We start from the raw sequence: 15,522 nt of genomic DNA, 5'->3' as shown, positions 1-15,522 counted from the left end.
TTGGCAAACGACCAATAAAGTAGATCCTGTCCACCCCTTTCTCTCCTCGTTTATTTGCGAAATTATTAATTAACTTACATTGTAGTTCTGTACGTAGTATAATTACACGTACTTTCCACACCTGATTTCTCTCATTTCCAATTATTTTTAAGAATTATGAAATAAATTAAATCTCCCATCATTATAGATATGAATGAAAGCACATTTACAACTACTTGAAGAATCACTATGTTGATAAAAACACAAAATTTTCTAAACGTGGAAAATTACTATTTTACAGTAAAATCAGAAAGAACTATGAATTAAAAGACCATTTGAAATTTTCAATAATGAGAGTAGTACGTTTTAAATTAACATAGCTAAGAATATCTGCCCACCCTTTAGAAATTGAAACTGGTAGATATTCAAAACCAGGTTTAGGTCTATTCCAAAAGATTGTCGTTTTTGTCGGTTGTGTAAAACTACTGTTGAAGATGAGTAACTGGTACATTTTTTATATCGCTGCTGGTATGATGTTGGTAACGAACTACTTGTCGGAGTGCACTTGTGCTGTTTTCATACATGTGATTTGAGGGTACGAGTATTGTAGGCCTACACGTGGGAAAAATGCCGTGGTATTGTTTTTTCGCTGTCGGTAGACGAGGCGCTGGTAACATCATTTCAGTTTTCCGTAATTTGGCATCAATTTTAATTACTCCCTATATACATCGAGAATAATATTGATTACCGGTGTGATACACTGGAAGCTGGTGTATGCATAAAGTTAGGCCTACTGGAAACTGATACACGCATGTAGAAATGAAAATTTTCTAACAGCCGTAATCACCATCCCGAATTTGTAGATCATCAATAAAAAGGAAAACACAGATTTCTAGCATTTGAAAAAAAGCGAAAAACATAAATAATCCTCAACATTATTGTTCATGTATTTAGATAGCTTTTTTAAAAATATAAAGCTTTACACTAGTCAGATTCCGGGAATATTTACAATACTCTGACGTCACACTCGAGTAAGCCGTCTGACGCGTTTGACGTCTGCAACACAGCGAATGTGAAAGCACATGTATTATAGTAAGTAAGTAAGTTATTTATTTCCAATTTTGGGCCCAGAAGGCATACAAAGAATACAAAGTTCATATACATAAATCATAAAAAAGCCAGGAAAACGTCAGATATTTCGGACTATCCTAATGATAGATGAAAAATAAAATTTACAAGTTCATGATAAATCAACTTTTCTTAGTAATGAACAGCTATACATGTAATTGGCAAATTTTTTAATAATATTGTTACATTCGTTGCTCATAAGCCAGATAAATTTTTGTCTATTACACAGGTTTATAAAATTCTTGCACAAAATGTTCATGGACTCTATGAATGGTTTTCTTTTAAGTGTTGGTATGCTATGCAGTCAAATACAACATGGAATTCATCTTCTACACAGTCAGACTTGCAGACAGTACATATTCTCCCATTTACATGTGTTTGTGTGTAACGTCCAGTTTCAATAGCCAAATAGTGAGAACTGATTCTGAAATTTGTGAAACATTGCAAAACATGAGGATTACGAATTACTGAAAAATATTTTTCTTTACAGAATCTTGATTTGAATAGTGCATAGGTTCGTAATTTACCAAATTGTTTGTCTGCATTGTCTGAGAGTGTATTACACCACTGATATTTAAATTTTTCATACAACTTATTAGCAACATTTTATCATGTATAGGGCATTGTATATTCAACTTATTCAATATATATATATATATGTATATATGTAGGAATTCAAGAGGTAAGATGGAATAGAGTATTGTAAATGTTCAGTGTAAATTCAAGCCATTAGGCCTATTACATTTATGTGATTTAAAGTTCCTAATGCAACCACTTATTTCCGACTGATGAGAATCAGACGGGGTACGTCACAATCTCTACCCAGAGTTGTCGTTCCTTGTAAGTGAGTGTAAGGAACGGTAACTCTGGGTAGAGATTGGGTACGTCAATGAATACGCACGACAGTGAAAATACGGAAACTTGTCGCTTCGGGGACGTGTCGCAGAATCGCATAACGCTACACGGTTTGTTAATATTTCCTTATTCATCAGAGAACATGGTAATCGTAATTCAGAACTTAAGTTTTATAATTTAATTAATCTGTATATTGATTACGGGTGCTAACGTTCTAACCTTCATGGAGGCATCACGTAGAATCGGGGGGGGGGGGGGGGTGTAACGATGTCCATCCTTTGTTATATCGTATTGCAAATAAAATATATATTGGTTGCTCCCTCTTTAACAATAGTGGTAAATGAAAAGAATGTAAGCTTGAAAGCTGTGATGAAATAGTAAACCCACCCCACTTTGAAAAACGATGATAATATAACGTGCCTAAAAAATTATTTGAATAATAAATGTTAAACAACTATAATATTGTTCAGGTAATTTTTAATATTACGTACAGACTTCAGAATTTGCAAACAAGATCTTTATCAATGTTTGAATAATCATATGTTTCATAATATTATGATGCCATGTATGTGCAAGCAATTAAAAAAAAAAAATTCAGAAAAACATGGCATTTTGGCAACATCAATGTCAATCGTTTCATTTTAAGACATGCATTTATATAGTTTTAATCTAGATGATGAGGAATGCAAAGTCATTTTCAAATCACCTCTGGACTAGAACATGACAATTTGAAAACATATTCCATGACTTCCTTCTGTACCTTGTCACATGGTCATCGTACATGTATAAAATTTTATTCTATTCTGTATAATGATATATAAAAGGTTATGTTTCTTTCAAACACAAATTATTGATAATTTTGCAACTTTTTTTTTTTTTTTTAGTTTCTGCTACATCTACATGCAATTTCATTCATAGTACGTGTACATAAGGATTTAGATGACTCCTTTTATACATTGAACAGTCTTTCTATTACATAATTTTTTTCTTCAGAGTTTAAAAGAAAGACAAAGAAGACAACCATGTAAAAACAAATTCAATCAATTAAATTATCAGGAAATTGGATACAGGGTATCAAAATAATGTATGATTTAACGTTATTAAGTTTATGTGAAATTCACGTGAATGTTATGTGAAATTCACGTGAATGTTATGTGAAATTCATGTTAAAGATTTCACATGAATTTTCACGTGAAATTCACATTTGATGCTCTTTTCACGTGAATTTCACGTAAAATTTTTCACATGAATTTCGCGTGAGGCACATTTGCCTGTGACCTAACATATAGTACTTTTTGCCTTTACGATAACATTTATTATACTTTCATGTAAATTATTCTAATCTGATTAACCATGTAACAGTTTGGGGGAAAAAACGTTTCCCTCTGAGAATAGAAACCGTGGACGCACCCCAGGGTGATAGTATTTAGCAACGGGTAACTAACATTACTTTACAACGAATGATATTATAAAAATTATCACATGCGTCAAATTTATGTACGTACGGTTCGCCGTATAGATTGTAAGATAACGTCGTATGGGCGTTTGTAATAAAAGCAAATACCAGCATTGATGTATAAAACATCGCATGGCAGTGATTGATAAAAAAACAAAAAACAAAAAACAAACAACAACAGACATTTAGCCAGGCCTACTCAGGCTACTGCATGAACCACAGGGGCTAAAAAAGCCCGTTTTGGGCCCGAACTCTGTGATACCATAAACACAGGGGTATCACAGAGTTCGGGCCCAAAACGGGCTTAGCCCCTGTGGCATGAACGGTTTGTCTATATAACATTCAGTATATTGAATTGCATGTAGTTGACGGTAATATTGAAAATTTTCACCCCGAGAAAACCATTATCAACCGTAGTCTAGGTCACCTACACGTTTGTCAATGGAGTGTTTCTACGAGAACTCTGAGTGGGAAGTCAAACAGCTTGCGTGACCTAGGCTATATCAACCGAGGTGTAGGCCAGGTTAAATATGCTGTATTGTTTCTCTTTGTTGACAAGCGGGTCCGGGTAATAAACGTTTGTCTCGCCTTGCTACAAATTGACTAAGTCCCGAGGCATTCAACAACGAATTAAAATAAAACACACAAAGGAAAAAAAAAAAAATTTTTGATTGAAATAAAAAAATAAATGAATAAAAGAATAACAAATTATACGATATATATAAAAATCAATTTCCTGTAGTGGTCTTGATGTACATTTCCGTTAGCAGTATGATATAGTGCATTTCCTTGGAGATAGGACAAACACACACGCATGAGAGACTTTATTTAAAGCGACCCTCCACCTCCTGTGTACGGGGCTACTAACAACATCTACATACTAAATATAAATCAAATGTAGTTTTTAATCTCATATTCAAAATCAGAGAAACCATTTCGGTAATTTACAACGCTTTCATCCCAACAAATTCATCTGTAGAATTGTAATTTAGAGTCATCTCCCTTTGTGAATTTTGTAAAACCAATAATATGTGTTTTGTGGATGAAATTAAGCGTGCTCTTGTAAATAATTTAAACCATTATTTACATTATATTACAATTAATCTAAATTTAAAAGAAATACAGGATTGATGTTTAGAATATTCAAAAACTTGATGATAATTACAGGATTTACCTTAAAACCTATGCTAAATAAAAAGTAGTGATTGTATAATACCTTTTTGAAAATTCGTTCAGATACTCTGGTTTCTCTTCAATCCACGATTAAATCTTTCGCCTTTTACTAAAGATTTCCGTGGAGAGGAACATAAATGAGTCTATAGACTTATTTTTGATGCCCTACGATAAGTAGGGTAATACAATTACGATAGCAGACAATGTACGATATAGAGTGGAATGCACATAGCCAGTTCAAAGAACCTCAAGCTCTGCTAGCAGATTTAGCGAGAGTTTCCACCGGTATATTAAAGTTCATCTTCTCGGAATGAAATAAATCAGAACCAAAGCTCGGCGAGGCATTCATTTTCTTATTTGTAGGACAGTTTCAGGTAATAGAAATTATATTGAAATAAAACGACGGCCTAGTTTGAAACCATACATAGGTAAACTGGGGCAGGGGGTTGTAACATTACGTTCATTAATCTATTTTATTGTTGTAATAACAAAACACGAACTGGTAAAAAAAAAAACCCAGGTAGGACCGCCGCGGAAAATCCATTAAAATAGATCTTCGCAATATAAACAACGTCTAATCAGGTCGAAGACAAGAAACCGATATTTTCTCGATAAACCCATCTATCTATTTTTCTTGTGGAAAAACTGTTCCGACAAGCTATCGATTTATCGGTATATATTGGAGAATAATGGACGCGCCATTTCTTTGATCTCTACAATAACAGAGATAGAACACAATACAAGCTATAATTGAATGGAATCGATCGTCCAACATATAATGCTATTTCTTGTTTATATTCCAAAATATTTTCGTACTGGTTTCGGTGCTCAAATGGCGTACGCCAAAGCGACGTCCTATCACCCGCATTGTTTTCCCTCTTCATCAACGATCTCGAGTTAGAAATTTCGCATTACTATCAGTACTGAAAAGACCAAAATTTTGTTAAATGGATGATGTTCTTATCCTCGGTGAAAATGAGTTGATATGCAAAATGTTCTCGATATTCTTTTCAATTGTTGTAAAAAGTTGAGCTACACTATGCAAGTGAACATAGCTATGCTGACTTGCATTTAGTAGCTCTTTTAAAATGATTCTCAATTCATATCTAATTTGAGGAGGGTATTGTATTTTCTTTACCGATACGTTTGATTTAGTGCAGTTAATATTTAGTCTCAACTTTTTACAACAATTGAAAAGAATATCGAGAGCATGAGAGGAATGGAGAGTCCAAACGATGCATCAATTAACACGGTTTTTGTACGGTTTCTAATAGTTGAATGCCATACTCCGGAACAACAATATTGAACAGGAAGAACACAAGATTGAAAAATATTTCCAAAGGTGTTGAATAATTTTATTTCAGTGATATAAAAATTAATCAGTGTATGTTACCGTACCAACAAATATATAAATAACTGAAGAATATTTGACATTCAACAAGAAAGCAATCGTCCGCGTACCGAGATCAACACACATGTAAACAAACATAGTGATGCCTTTCCACAATGTCGTTCCCGTACTCTCTCAATGTAGATAGTGCGCGAACGGAATTGTGAAAAGGGGAACCAGACTAAAGTTGACCATCTTCCACGAGTGTGTACTGTGTATTCAGAGGAGATCAGATAATTATATCCCCCCGCAACAAAGTTGGGGGGGGGGGGTTATACTGGAATCGGGTTGTCCGTCTGTAGACGCAATGGTTTCCGGGCTCTAAAGCGTTATCCTTTCCATCTACAGTCACCATATCATACATATGGACTACCATGGGAGGGAAATATTTCCTATCGATTTTAAGGTCAAAGATCAACCGCACTGGATATCGAAGTAGCAATATGGTTTCCACCTACGGTCACCATATCGTACATATGAACTACCCAATCCCAATGGACGGTGTTCCCTATCGAATTTGGGGACAAAAGGTCAAAGGTCAAGCGCACTTCTAGAGAAGAGACTACCCAAGGTTTTCTCATGCTTTTTTTGTGCTCAGGAAAGAGTAATCCATACCTATTAACAACACCCTTTGGGAGATCGGGATATTCTTAGTGAGTATTGCTCACAGTACCTCTTGTTATATATCGCATTGATATAGCTTGTTATAATCAAAATAAATATACTATATTTGAAATATCTTTCAACATGATAGACCTAACAACCTCACCTTTTTCGTCATCAGCAACAACAACAACAACAACAAAAAAACAACATACATTCCTTTTTCGGAAGCTGTCATGACATCACGAAGTGACATACATGTAATTCGTACTGTATAGGGAAATAGTAGTTATTGTTTTTTGTGGTTAATGCAAGGCAACCTCTTCGGTCTAATGCCCAGGCTTTTATATTTCAAAACAACATTCCTCGACCTCGGAGGCGTTCCACGAGTCGTATTTATTTTTACCCAGATCTCTGTTGACGAAATCAAACGATTTTTTGAATATCAACGAATGTTGCGAATATGGAAAACACTTTTGTGACAATATTTCTGTCCACTGACATATGAAAGGTGAAGATAACGAACAGTGATCAATCTTATAACTCCAATAAACAATACACAATAAAGAGTTGGGAAAACACAGATCCCTGGATATACCAGAGGTGGGATAAGGTGACTAGGGGGAGTAATTAAGCATCCCCTGTCGACCCGTCACACCTGCAGTTACCCCTATATCTTGATCAATCCAATTTTTCAACTATTGAAAAATATTCTAAAGTATCAAAAACGGCGAATAATGAATGTTGTGGGCGGTCAGGGTTAAGCGATGCGTCGTCTGTAACAATCAACAGTTATCATCAGCTGTGAGAGGGGTTGTCGCTGCTTATCATATAGGTACTGTCGACATGTCAGCACTGTTTGGATGGACGTCGTTTTCTGGCAAATCCCTGATTACGTCACTTCCTTCTTCTTCAGACCGAGATTCGGATGTACCTGTAACCTCATCATTACATTCCTCCTGTATGACCGACGTGTCTTCCGATTTTTTAATTTTCTTCATCCACGTTTTCGCCGCCTTATTTGTAGCCATTGCTGTTGTAAAATTATTTTCTGTTCTCGGTGACACAAAGACAGCTTTGTCTAATTTGTCAACGGCAGAAGAAATAGACTCTCGCATTCTGGCCACTTTGACAGTAATCGTTTCCGGCAATGCCATCTTAGAATTCTGTTGAAAGTGTCTGTTGTGTGCCATATAGATGATAGGTTTAGCTATGAAGCTTAATACGGAAAAAATCATCGTGAGTGAGTACCAACCGCGCCATATCGAGTCATTAAAGCCGTTAACCAAAGCCAGAATGAGGAAAGGCAACCAGCAGACCGTAAGAAAGCAGTACACGATCATGTAGGTCACCGCCAGGTGGTGGTCCTCGTCTCTGTGATCATCAGAAAAAAGATCGTAGCTTTGAACAGCACTGACAACGGACTGGAACCGGCTTTGACGTCGGTTTGTGGATTTCCGTAACTTCCTCCAGTAACGTCTACGATTGTTAATTGTCTCTGTCTCCGACATCGTCATTTCTGCGAGGGTGTCTCGTCTTCCGTTGTTATCTCGCGGTGTCTCCTGAACTGCTGGCACGATGCCAGTAGTTGATATCGTGCTTCTCTCAGACGTTGGCGGTGACGTCACAGTGTTGTCCTGCTGTGTTGTGGGTTTCAACAATTCCATGACATCATTTTGTTTCTGTTTCAATTTCTTCCGATGATGATTGAAAACGAGACAACAGGTCACAAGGAAAATTAGCAGAGGAATCACAAAAGCGAACGAGAAAACTACTATGATGTAAATCACACTTGAAGAATAATAAACGACACAGGATGCCTGGTAGACATCATAAGCTACTGTGGAAATTCCAGTTACAGGCAGTACAGCAATACCAAGATCTATCACCCAAATTATCACGGAGGTAACACTAACACCGATGTTAGAATCGAAAATCCTGTGATGAAGGTCAGGTTTCTTCTGTTTTATAGTTCTCTCTATTAAACAAATGCACACCAACCCAACAGAAACAAGCATCAACCATGTTGACATTATAGCGTGGAAGTAACATACGGGTTCCGACATCACCCAACTCTTGGCTAGAGCTGTCACGCAGGTTGGGAGAAGCATGAGGCCACACGCCATGAAGTCCACGAGAATTAGTTGTAACAGGTATCGGTTCGAGGGAAGGAGGATTAACTTCCGGCGTTTCAACATAAATATCAGGAAGATATTGAGTACACAACTTACGATGATGACAACACCACAGGTTCCAAAAAGAATGTAGGGTATGACGTCACTTCGTAACCAAACAATGAACGTTTCTCCAACAGACTCAATAAGGGCCATCTTCAGATAATACGAGTCAAAGTGGTGGGGAAATTAAGTTCACGTTCTTCATAATACGATTTACGCAATAAAAAAAGTGACTCTCATTTCTGTTTATCGGCGATATTCCATTACCACACCAGAATCACAACCACCACGGCGAGGGGGATTCTTGTCTATTGAAGACCCACGACGACTGCTTTATACGTTTTCATCTTAATTTATGTACCATCACTTCGAATGTGTTTTCAGGGGGCCTAGTAATGATCATGGAACGTTTGTAAAATTTGCCAAATAATTCCCTTTAAGCACCTGCCTGCCGACTTGCGCTTTCTTTGAACCGGATTATAACTTTGTATGTGAATAAAGACGAGTGCAATCACGGAGTTGAAACAAACAATAAAATAGGTTAATACATATAGGTTAATACATGTAGGTGAGTTATCCCATCTTAAATCTTATGTAGACGAGCCAAGCACGAACTCTTTTTTATTCATAATCGTATTTATTGGACATTGACTTTACCGCATGGGTGCCATTGCTTTAAATGATAGATTTAAAAATTCTTAAGTTTAAACAATGCTTTTTTATACCAACATACAAATATCGCATCTAACCAAGTGTCATAATTTTATTTCATTCAACCTCGAAACAATTCAACTGTATGGTAGTTCCTCGGACTCCGAGTCACGTGACACCTTTATACTTCCTGTCTACGGTCTACTTTTCTTCACCATTTCTAGATAGCAAAGTAAATTGTTTCCGCAGTATCCTTCATATTGCGTATATTCGGATACACCACTACCTGTCGAGTTTCGATTTCTCAATATCGACATCATTACTGCATTTTCAGACAAGGACGATGCCAACTCGCTGAATTCGACGCTATCAACTTTGAATATTTTCATGATTTCTTGCCAACAACCAATTTCACACACATTGTTAAATTCACAGATTGTTCTATATAGATGTCACGACAATGTTATATTCACTGCCGTTTTAATTTCATGGGTTTGGTATACATTGAAAATAGCGAAAATTAGACCACAGTGAAAGTAAAGTTAACTAGTTTAGGACTCTTCATTTTCAATCCCTTTCATCATATTCTAATCATGTTCCGTCAGTGCCTTTGTCGGTTCTAATCATGTTCCGTCAGTGCCTTTGTCGGGTCTTTGGACAAAGCAGAGATAAGACGGATGCCATTTAATTTCTGGGCATTGCAAAGGAACTCGCTCTTGGTAGTCGTCGACACCTGGGCCAGGTAGTGGGAAATAGTGGTCCAAGGTCACCGTAAAGTCACTATCTCTAGATACTGCAGCACCTGTGAATAATAAATGTATTATGTGATCCCAACGTTTTCTTGTAATGATAATGTGAAACTTTTGGAATACTATTTACCATTAAGCTTCCTTGTCAAGCTTCGTATGGGATCCGGAAGTTGTTTATCTGTATGTTCACTGTCGTCTGCACCTTTTCTACCAGTAAAGACATTATCACCAAGTTCTAACGGAACATTTCCGATGATGAGACCAACAGATGCTGTAGAAGTAACACCGGAAGTGACCTGCACTGTTAACTACAAAATATTCTATTCTAAAGTAAATGTGTGTTTAAATCCTGCGTCAATGCGTTTTATCAACGCATTGCTTATTTTCAAACTAATTACTAGATTTTATGCAATATTACTTGTAGACAGTAGTGCACATCAATATTGTTGCAGAATCTGGAGCCTGACGAGGGTAAAGGCGGAACTACAAGATGAAGGTCATCAAGACATAAAGTTGTGTTAGCCTGAATTTCCCCCAGCCGCCACGTCCGCACGTCTTTCTGTAGGAAACGTTCTTTGTCCGTTGCCTTTAGTGTGATATTCTTCATAGGTACAAAAATACGTTACTTGTGTCTTTGTATGAATAGCCAAAATGTACATTCAGTTTTATTTTCATTTATTATTACAAGACTTATAACGCATTCAAGTGATCTGAAATACCATGTGGTGAATTTGTACTCACCATTTTAAGGTCCAGACTTGCGTTTTTGAGTGTATTTTGGGTTTTGTTGTCGCATTCGCCGTTGATGTGAATTTTCTCCCCTGGAACATATCCTAACTTTGCAACCTTCAGTCTCGTATTCACTGAACCGGAAGTACAACACCCCACTGTTTGTACATCTTCCGCCTCCTCTGACCTCTGAATACAAACTACAGTCGTTTACATTATTATTGCAGTCAGGAATGGTATCTCCTTTTCCAAATTGAAACGAAAGACAGATCACAAATTATACAGCTGTAACAATTTCAATACTGTTGAGTACCTACAATTTTAGGTGACCTATTGCAATTGGTTTCGTCCGTCGTTGTCCGTCGTGCATTAACAATTGAACATTTCTAACTTCTTCTTAATAACTACCAATCCAATTCTTTTCAATTTTGGTATGAAACATATTTGGAACAAAGGGAACATAAATTGTAAATTTCAGGACTCCAGCACTCCTGGGGCCCTAGGGGTTGGGCAAAAAGTGCCCAAAAATGACAAATTTTCAAAAATCTTCTTCTCAAGAACCACAAACATGTAAGAAAAACTAAATACATAGTGATGTAGAGCAGGAAGGCCTCTACCAAAATTATAAATTTCATGATCCCTGAGGTAGGGGTTCTGACCCCAGGGCGGGGCCAAACTTGTTATATAGTGTTTATGTGTAAAACACCTAAATAGCATTTTCTTTAGTGCTTTTGATACTAAATTGAAACTAAATGGATAGAGCAGGTAGTCTTACCAGAATTGTAAATATGATTTTCCCCAGAGTAAGGGTTTTGACCCCAGGGTGGGGCCAAACTTAGTATATAGTATTTATGTGTAAGTTTGCTGATACTGTATAAAATCTAAATGCATACTTAGGAATAGCAGAAAAGAATGTACAAAAAAAGGTGAATTTCAATCAAAACCCAGGGTTGACTTTAGGATGAATCCAAATTAGTCATATCTTTTGATGTTTTAATGTTAATACACCTATTATTTAAAGCCTTTCATCAGTGTATGCACTTTTGAGGGCAGTGAAGTTTTAAGAACACATCTTGTTTTACACTGTTGGTGAACATTAGAATTTAGCATAGATATTCAGAACAGGAAATTTTTTCTATATTTCATAGCCCATGGAAGTAGTGATACCTTTTCACTAGTATTCAGGTGACCGATAAGGCCTGTGGGCCTCTTGTTTTGAGGAGCGGGGTGGGTACAGTTGAGAGGCCAAAATGTGTTATAATGCAAAGGAATCTAGTTTTTATTTCATTACATAATAAGTTTATGGCCCTCCAATCCCCTGTCCAGAAACAGACATTTACACCCTAGACAGAAACAATATGTCGTGGAACTGTGTTATCGGAACATTTCATCTCGTGTAGCCAGCGATGAAAACAACAAGTCCCTCTTGTTTGAAACAATGGTCGATTACTTACCATTGCGTAAGGTGAATCGTTCAGGTTAAAGAACGTGATGACTGTGAATGGAAGAAGGCAGTCCAGATCGCCCTGGGACTCACGTGATATATACGATCTCAAGTAGTACCGCGTGCACCCGTTCTCGCACTCAAAAGACGTGGGCAAGTCATCCGGAAGTTGCGCAGTAAAGGGATACTGATAGGTACCAGTCGTCAAGGAAAATGTAGCGCCATCTGTGCGATATTAAGACAATATATTCAAACATTTAAAGGCAGAAAGTGTTCTATATTGTTTAAGCTTCATAAAATTGAATCTTCGTTAGACAATCGGCCAAGTGAACAAAATACAGGCCTCTTGGGGAAAACCTGTAAGTAACCCAAAACTCTTTATCGTTTATTTCACGAGGCTGCTCAAAGTCGCATCCAAATGGTGAAAATATCGCAGTAAATGTAACGAAGACAATGCTTTGTAAAGCAGCTTATATTGTAACGTAAATGGATACTATGAAATCTACAGGCGCTATGTACACACACTATACCTTTGGTGGCCAAATCAATCTTTGTATGCCAGTATCTCTCTAGAGAGGAGTGGTGACAGATCCCAGCATTCTTCGTTTTTTTGAGCTTCTCCTCGAATGAAACATAAGATAGACCCGTTAACTCAAGGTGAACACCTGCAAACAAACCGAACGGTCAGTCAGCGGAACACACGGGTCATAACATTATCATAGCGACCAAAATATTGATACATTAGCAAACTAATACTGTAAACCAATTTTTTTTCGCGATCATGAAGTTTTCGCTAGAATAGCGAGAACCTATCATCGCGAATATTTCTCGCCGTGAACCAGTCCATTGATGTCTCTTATATTTGTTTAAGATAATTAAAGTCCCGAAAATTAGTCACCGTGAATCAGTGCATGACTGGTAAATCGCGAAATAAAGTAATCACAAATAAAAGTTGGGTTACAGTATACCTGACAGTGTGCGATTACAACATTCTTATTTTGGTTGTATATCGACGCATGCAGTTCATAATGCGATAATAACTGTTACTGCTAGGGAGCGCTAATTTATCTCTCTGACATAAACAGTCAATTCCGAAATTTGATGCTAATTAGTTGATCCTTCATTAGTGATATTAATGTGAAAATCATTACTACATGTACAATAAAAAAAAAAATACGCTCTTTGTCAGCTGGAAATTGTACTTTCACTTTTGCCTCCTAAAGTAATTTTGATAAAACGGTTTTACCATTTCTCGTCGGTAGAACAGCAAATAAATCCTTTCCTTTTACAAAAGTTTTTATAAACACTCTAGTTGTAAATCCTTAAGCTAAAACGGCAATTCAATCTATTACAAATTTCTTCGGTAGTCGTTATTTTGAAGATTTGTTGAATCAACCAATCAAATTAAATACCGAAATTTTGGTAAGCCTCGTTCTGACGTTACAAACGTTATCGCGTATCTTTACCAGACTCTCTGCTCTTCGGATATTTACGGAAAAAGCAGAGCGTCTGGTTGCACGAGACTAGAGTATACCACAATCACAAGCATACCATAATCACAAGTATACCACAATCACGTGTATACCATAATCACGAGTATACCACAATCACAAATATACCATAATCACGAGTATACCATAACCATGAGTATACCACAATCACAAATATACCATAATCACGAGTATACCATAATCATGAGTATGCCACAGTCACAAGCATACCATAATCACGAGTATACCATAATCACAAACACCATTATCACGAGTATACCATAATCACAAACACCATTATCACGAGTATACCACAATCACAAGTATACAATAATCACGAGTATACCATAATCATGAGTATACCACAATCACATGCATACCATAATCACAAGTATACCATAATCTCAAGCATACCATAATCATGAGTATAACACAATCACAAGTATACCATAATCACGATTATACAATAATTAAGTGTATACCATAATCACGAGAATACCTTTGTTATTTGCTAGAATATTGTATTTCATTTACCTCTTTTACATATATCAGCATCGAAAGGTTTTTTTTGGGGGGGGGGGGGTACCAAAAACCGGAAATAAATTCATGGAGTTTGTCCAATGGCTCCATAATTGTTACATTTTCATAGAAGAAAAGCTGTATTCAAATAGATAAAAAATCATTCTTTGAGAGAGGGTGTGTGTGAGAAAGAGTGAGAGAGAGAACTGGGGGGGGGGGGGGCTCATTCATGGAACGTGTAAAGTGAGGACAATTTTTAACCATTTGACTACTCTCTTTAGAGAAGTGGACAGGCATAGCCTACATTCAGAACCTCTGTGAGGACTGTTCAAAGCGCTCTACGAGGACAAACTTTTTGTCCTTACATTTACGTCCCCATGAACACGACCCCAGAAGGTTTAGGTACAAGATACTAGATTAGTGGGGACAAGAGTCGTGAAGACATGTCCCTATTGATGTTCTCTCTCAAGACGTTTCATTTTTTCATAATTCAAAGAGTATTTGATAAACCTTTTACATTTTTTTAATATTTGTCCCTATAAACTACTAAAATAGTACGTTTGTGTTTGACTTTACAACAATATATGTATATATTTTCTCCTAGATGTTGTGAGGACGTCCTCACTCAACAGGTTTAGAGAGAGAGAGAGACAATAAGAGAGAGAGAGAGAATCAGAGAGAGAGAGAGAGAGAGAGAGAGAGAGAGAGAGAGAGAGACTTACCAGTTGTTTCAATCTTTTCGCCGATATTAAATTGTACAATGCCGTCGATATCCTGTCCAGGAAAATAGACGACATGTGATTTGGTTAGAATTATCTTGAAATTTTTAGCTACACTCATTTTAGTGGTCTTGTGAAGAACGTCCCATTTCCATCCTGCCGGAGTGTAAACAATCCCCCGATCGTTAATCTGTGTATTAGGATTACGAAGAGATTATGTATAGTTCCAAGTGGAGTGTACACACAGACTCATGTACAATTAAAGAATTGAAATACACAGTTCGTGTTACGGTTTTACTATCACTTAAAAATATCGGTAGTCTTTTTTTTTAAATTTCTTCAAGCTTTGTTCGGGGCCTCCCATTTTTAATGTTATATCACAGACACTTGTTTCTGTAAATAAGTCATGACCTCTGTGTACTAATAATAATGGTATTACTTATTTACAGAAACAAGCGCC

The 15,522-nt window shown here is 36.7% G+C and overlaps 2 protein-coding genes and 1 non-coding gene across 3 annotated transcripts; 1 reads left to right on the top strand and 2 right to left on the bottom strand.

The window, feature by feature from the left end:
- The first annotated feature begins 4,654 nt into the window (after positions 1-4,654).
- LOC125652953 (U5 spliceosomal RNA) lies at positions 4,655-4,773 on the top strand. Its single transcript, XR_007361771.1, has one exon. It is a non-coding gene; the product is annotated as a U5 spliceosomal RNA (small nuclear RNA).
- A 2,638-nt stretch (positions 4,774-7,411) lies between these two features.
- LOC125651387 (probable G-protein coupled receptor No18) lies at positions 7,412-8,914 on the bottom strand. Its single transcript, XM_048879948.1, has one exon. It carries the CDS (start codon positions 8,912-8,914, stop codon positions 7,412-7,414), a length of 1,503 nt encoding a protein of 500 aa, XP_048735905.1.
- A 590-nt stretch (positions 8,915-9,504) lies between these two features.
- Positions 9,505-15,229, bottom strand: LOC125651388 (arrestin domain-containing protein 17-like). Its single transcript, XM_048879949.2, has 7 exons — positions 15,066-15,229; positions 12,865-12,999; positions 12,345-12,559; positions 10,903-11,079; positions 10,580-10,762; positions 10,292-10,469; positions 9,505-10,214 (listed from the first exon to the last, which is right to left on the bottom strand). The coding sequence occupies exons 1-7, from the start codon at positions 15,181-15,183 to the stop codon at positions 10,036-10,038; spliced, it is 1,185 nt and encodes a 394-aa protein (XP_048735906.1). The 5' UTR covers positions 15,184-15,229; the 3' UTR covers positions 9,505-10,035.
- Between the last annotated feature and the right edge of the window lie 293 nt (positions 15,230-15,522).

The sequence above is a fragment of the Ostrea edulis genome, chromosome 5 (genome assembly GCF_947568905.1).
Source record: "Ostrea edulis chromosome 5, xbOstEdul1.1, whole genome shotgun sequence".
Lineage (NCBI taxonomy): Eukaryota > Metazoa > Mollusca > Bivalvia > Ostreida > Ostreidae > Ostrea > Ostrea edulis.
Note: the sequence above shows the minus strand (reverse complement) of the source record. Positions and strands in the feature narration are given on the sequence as shown.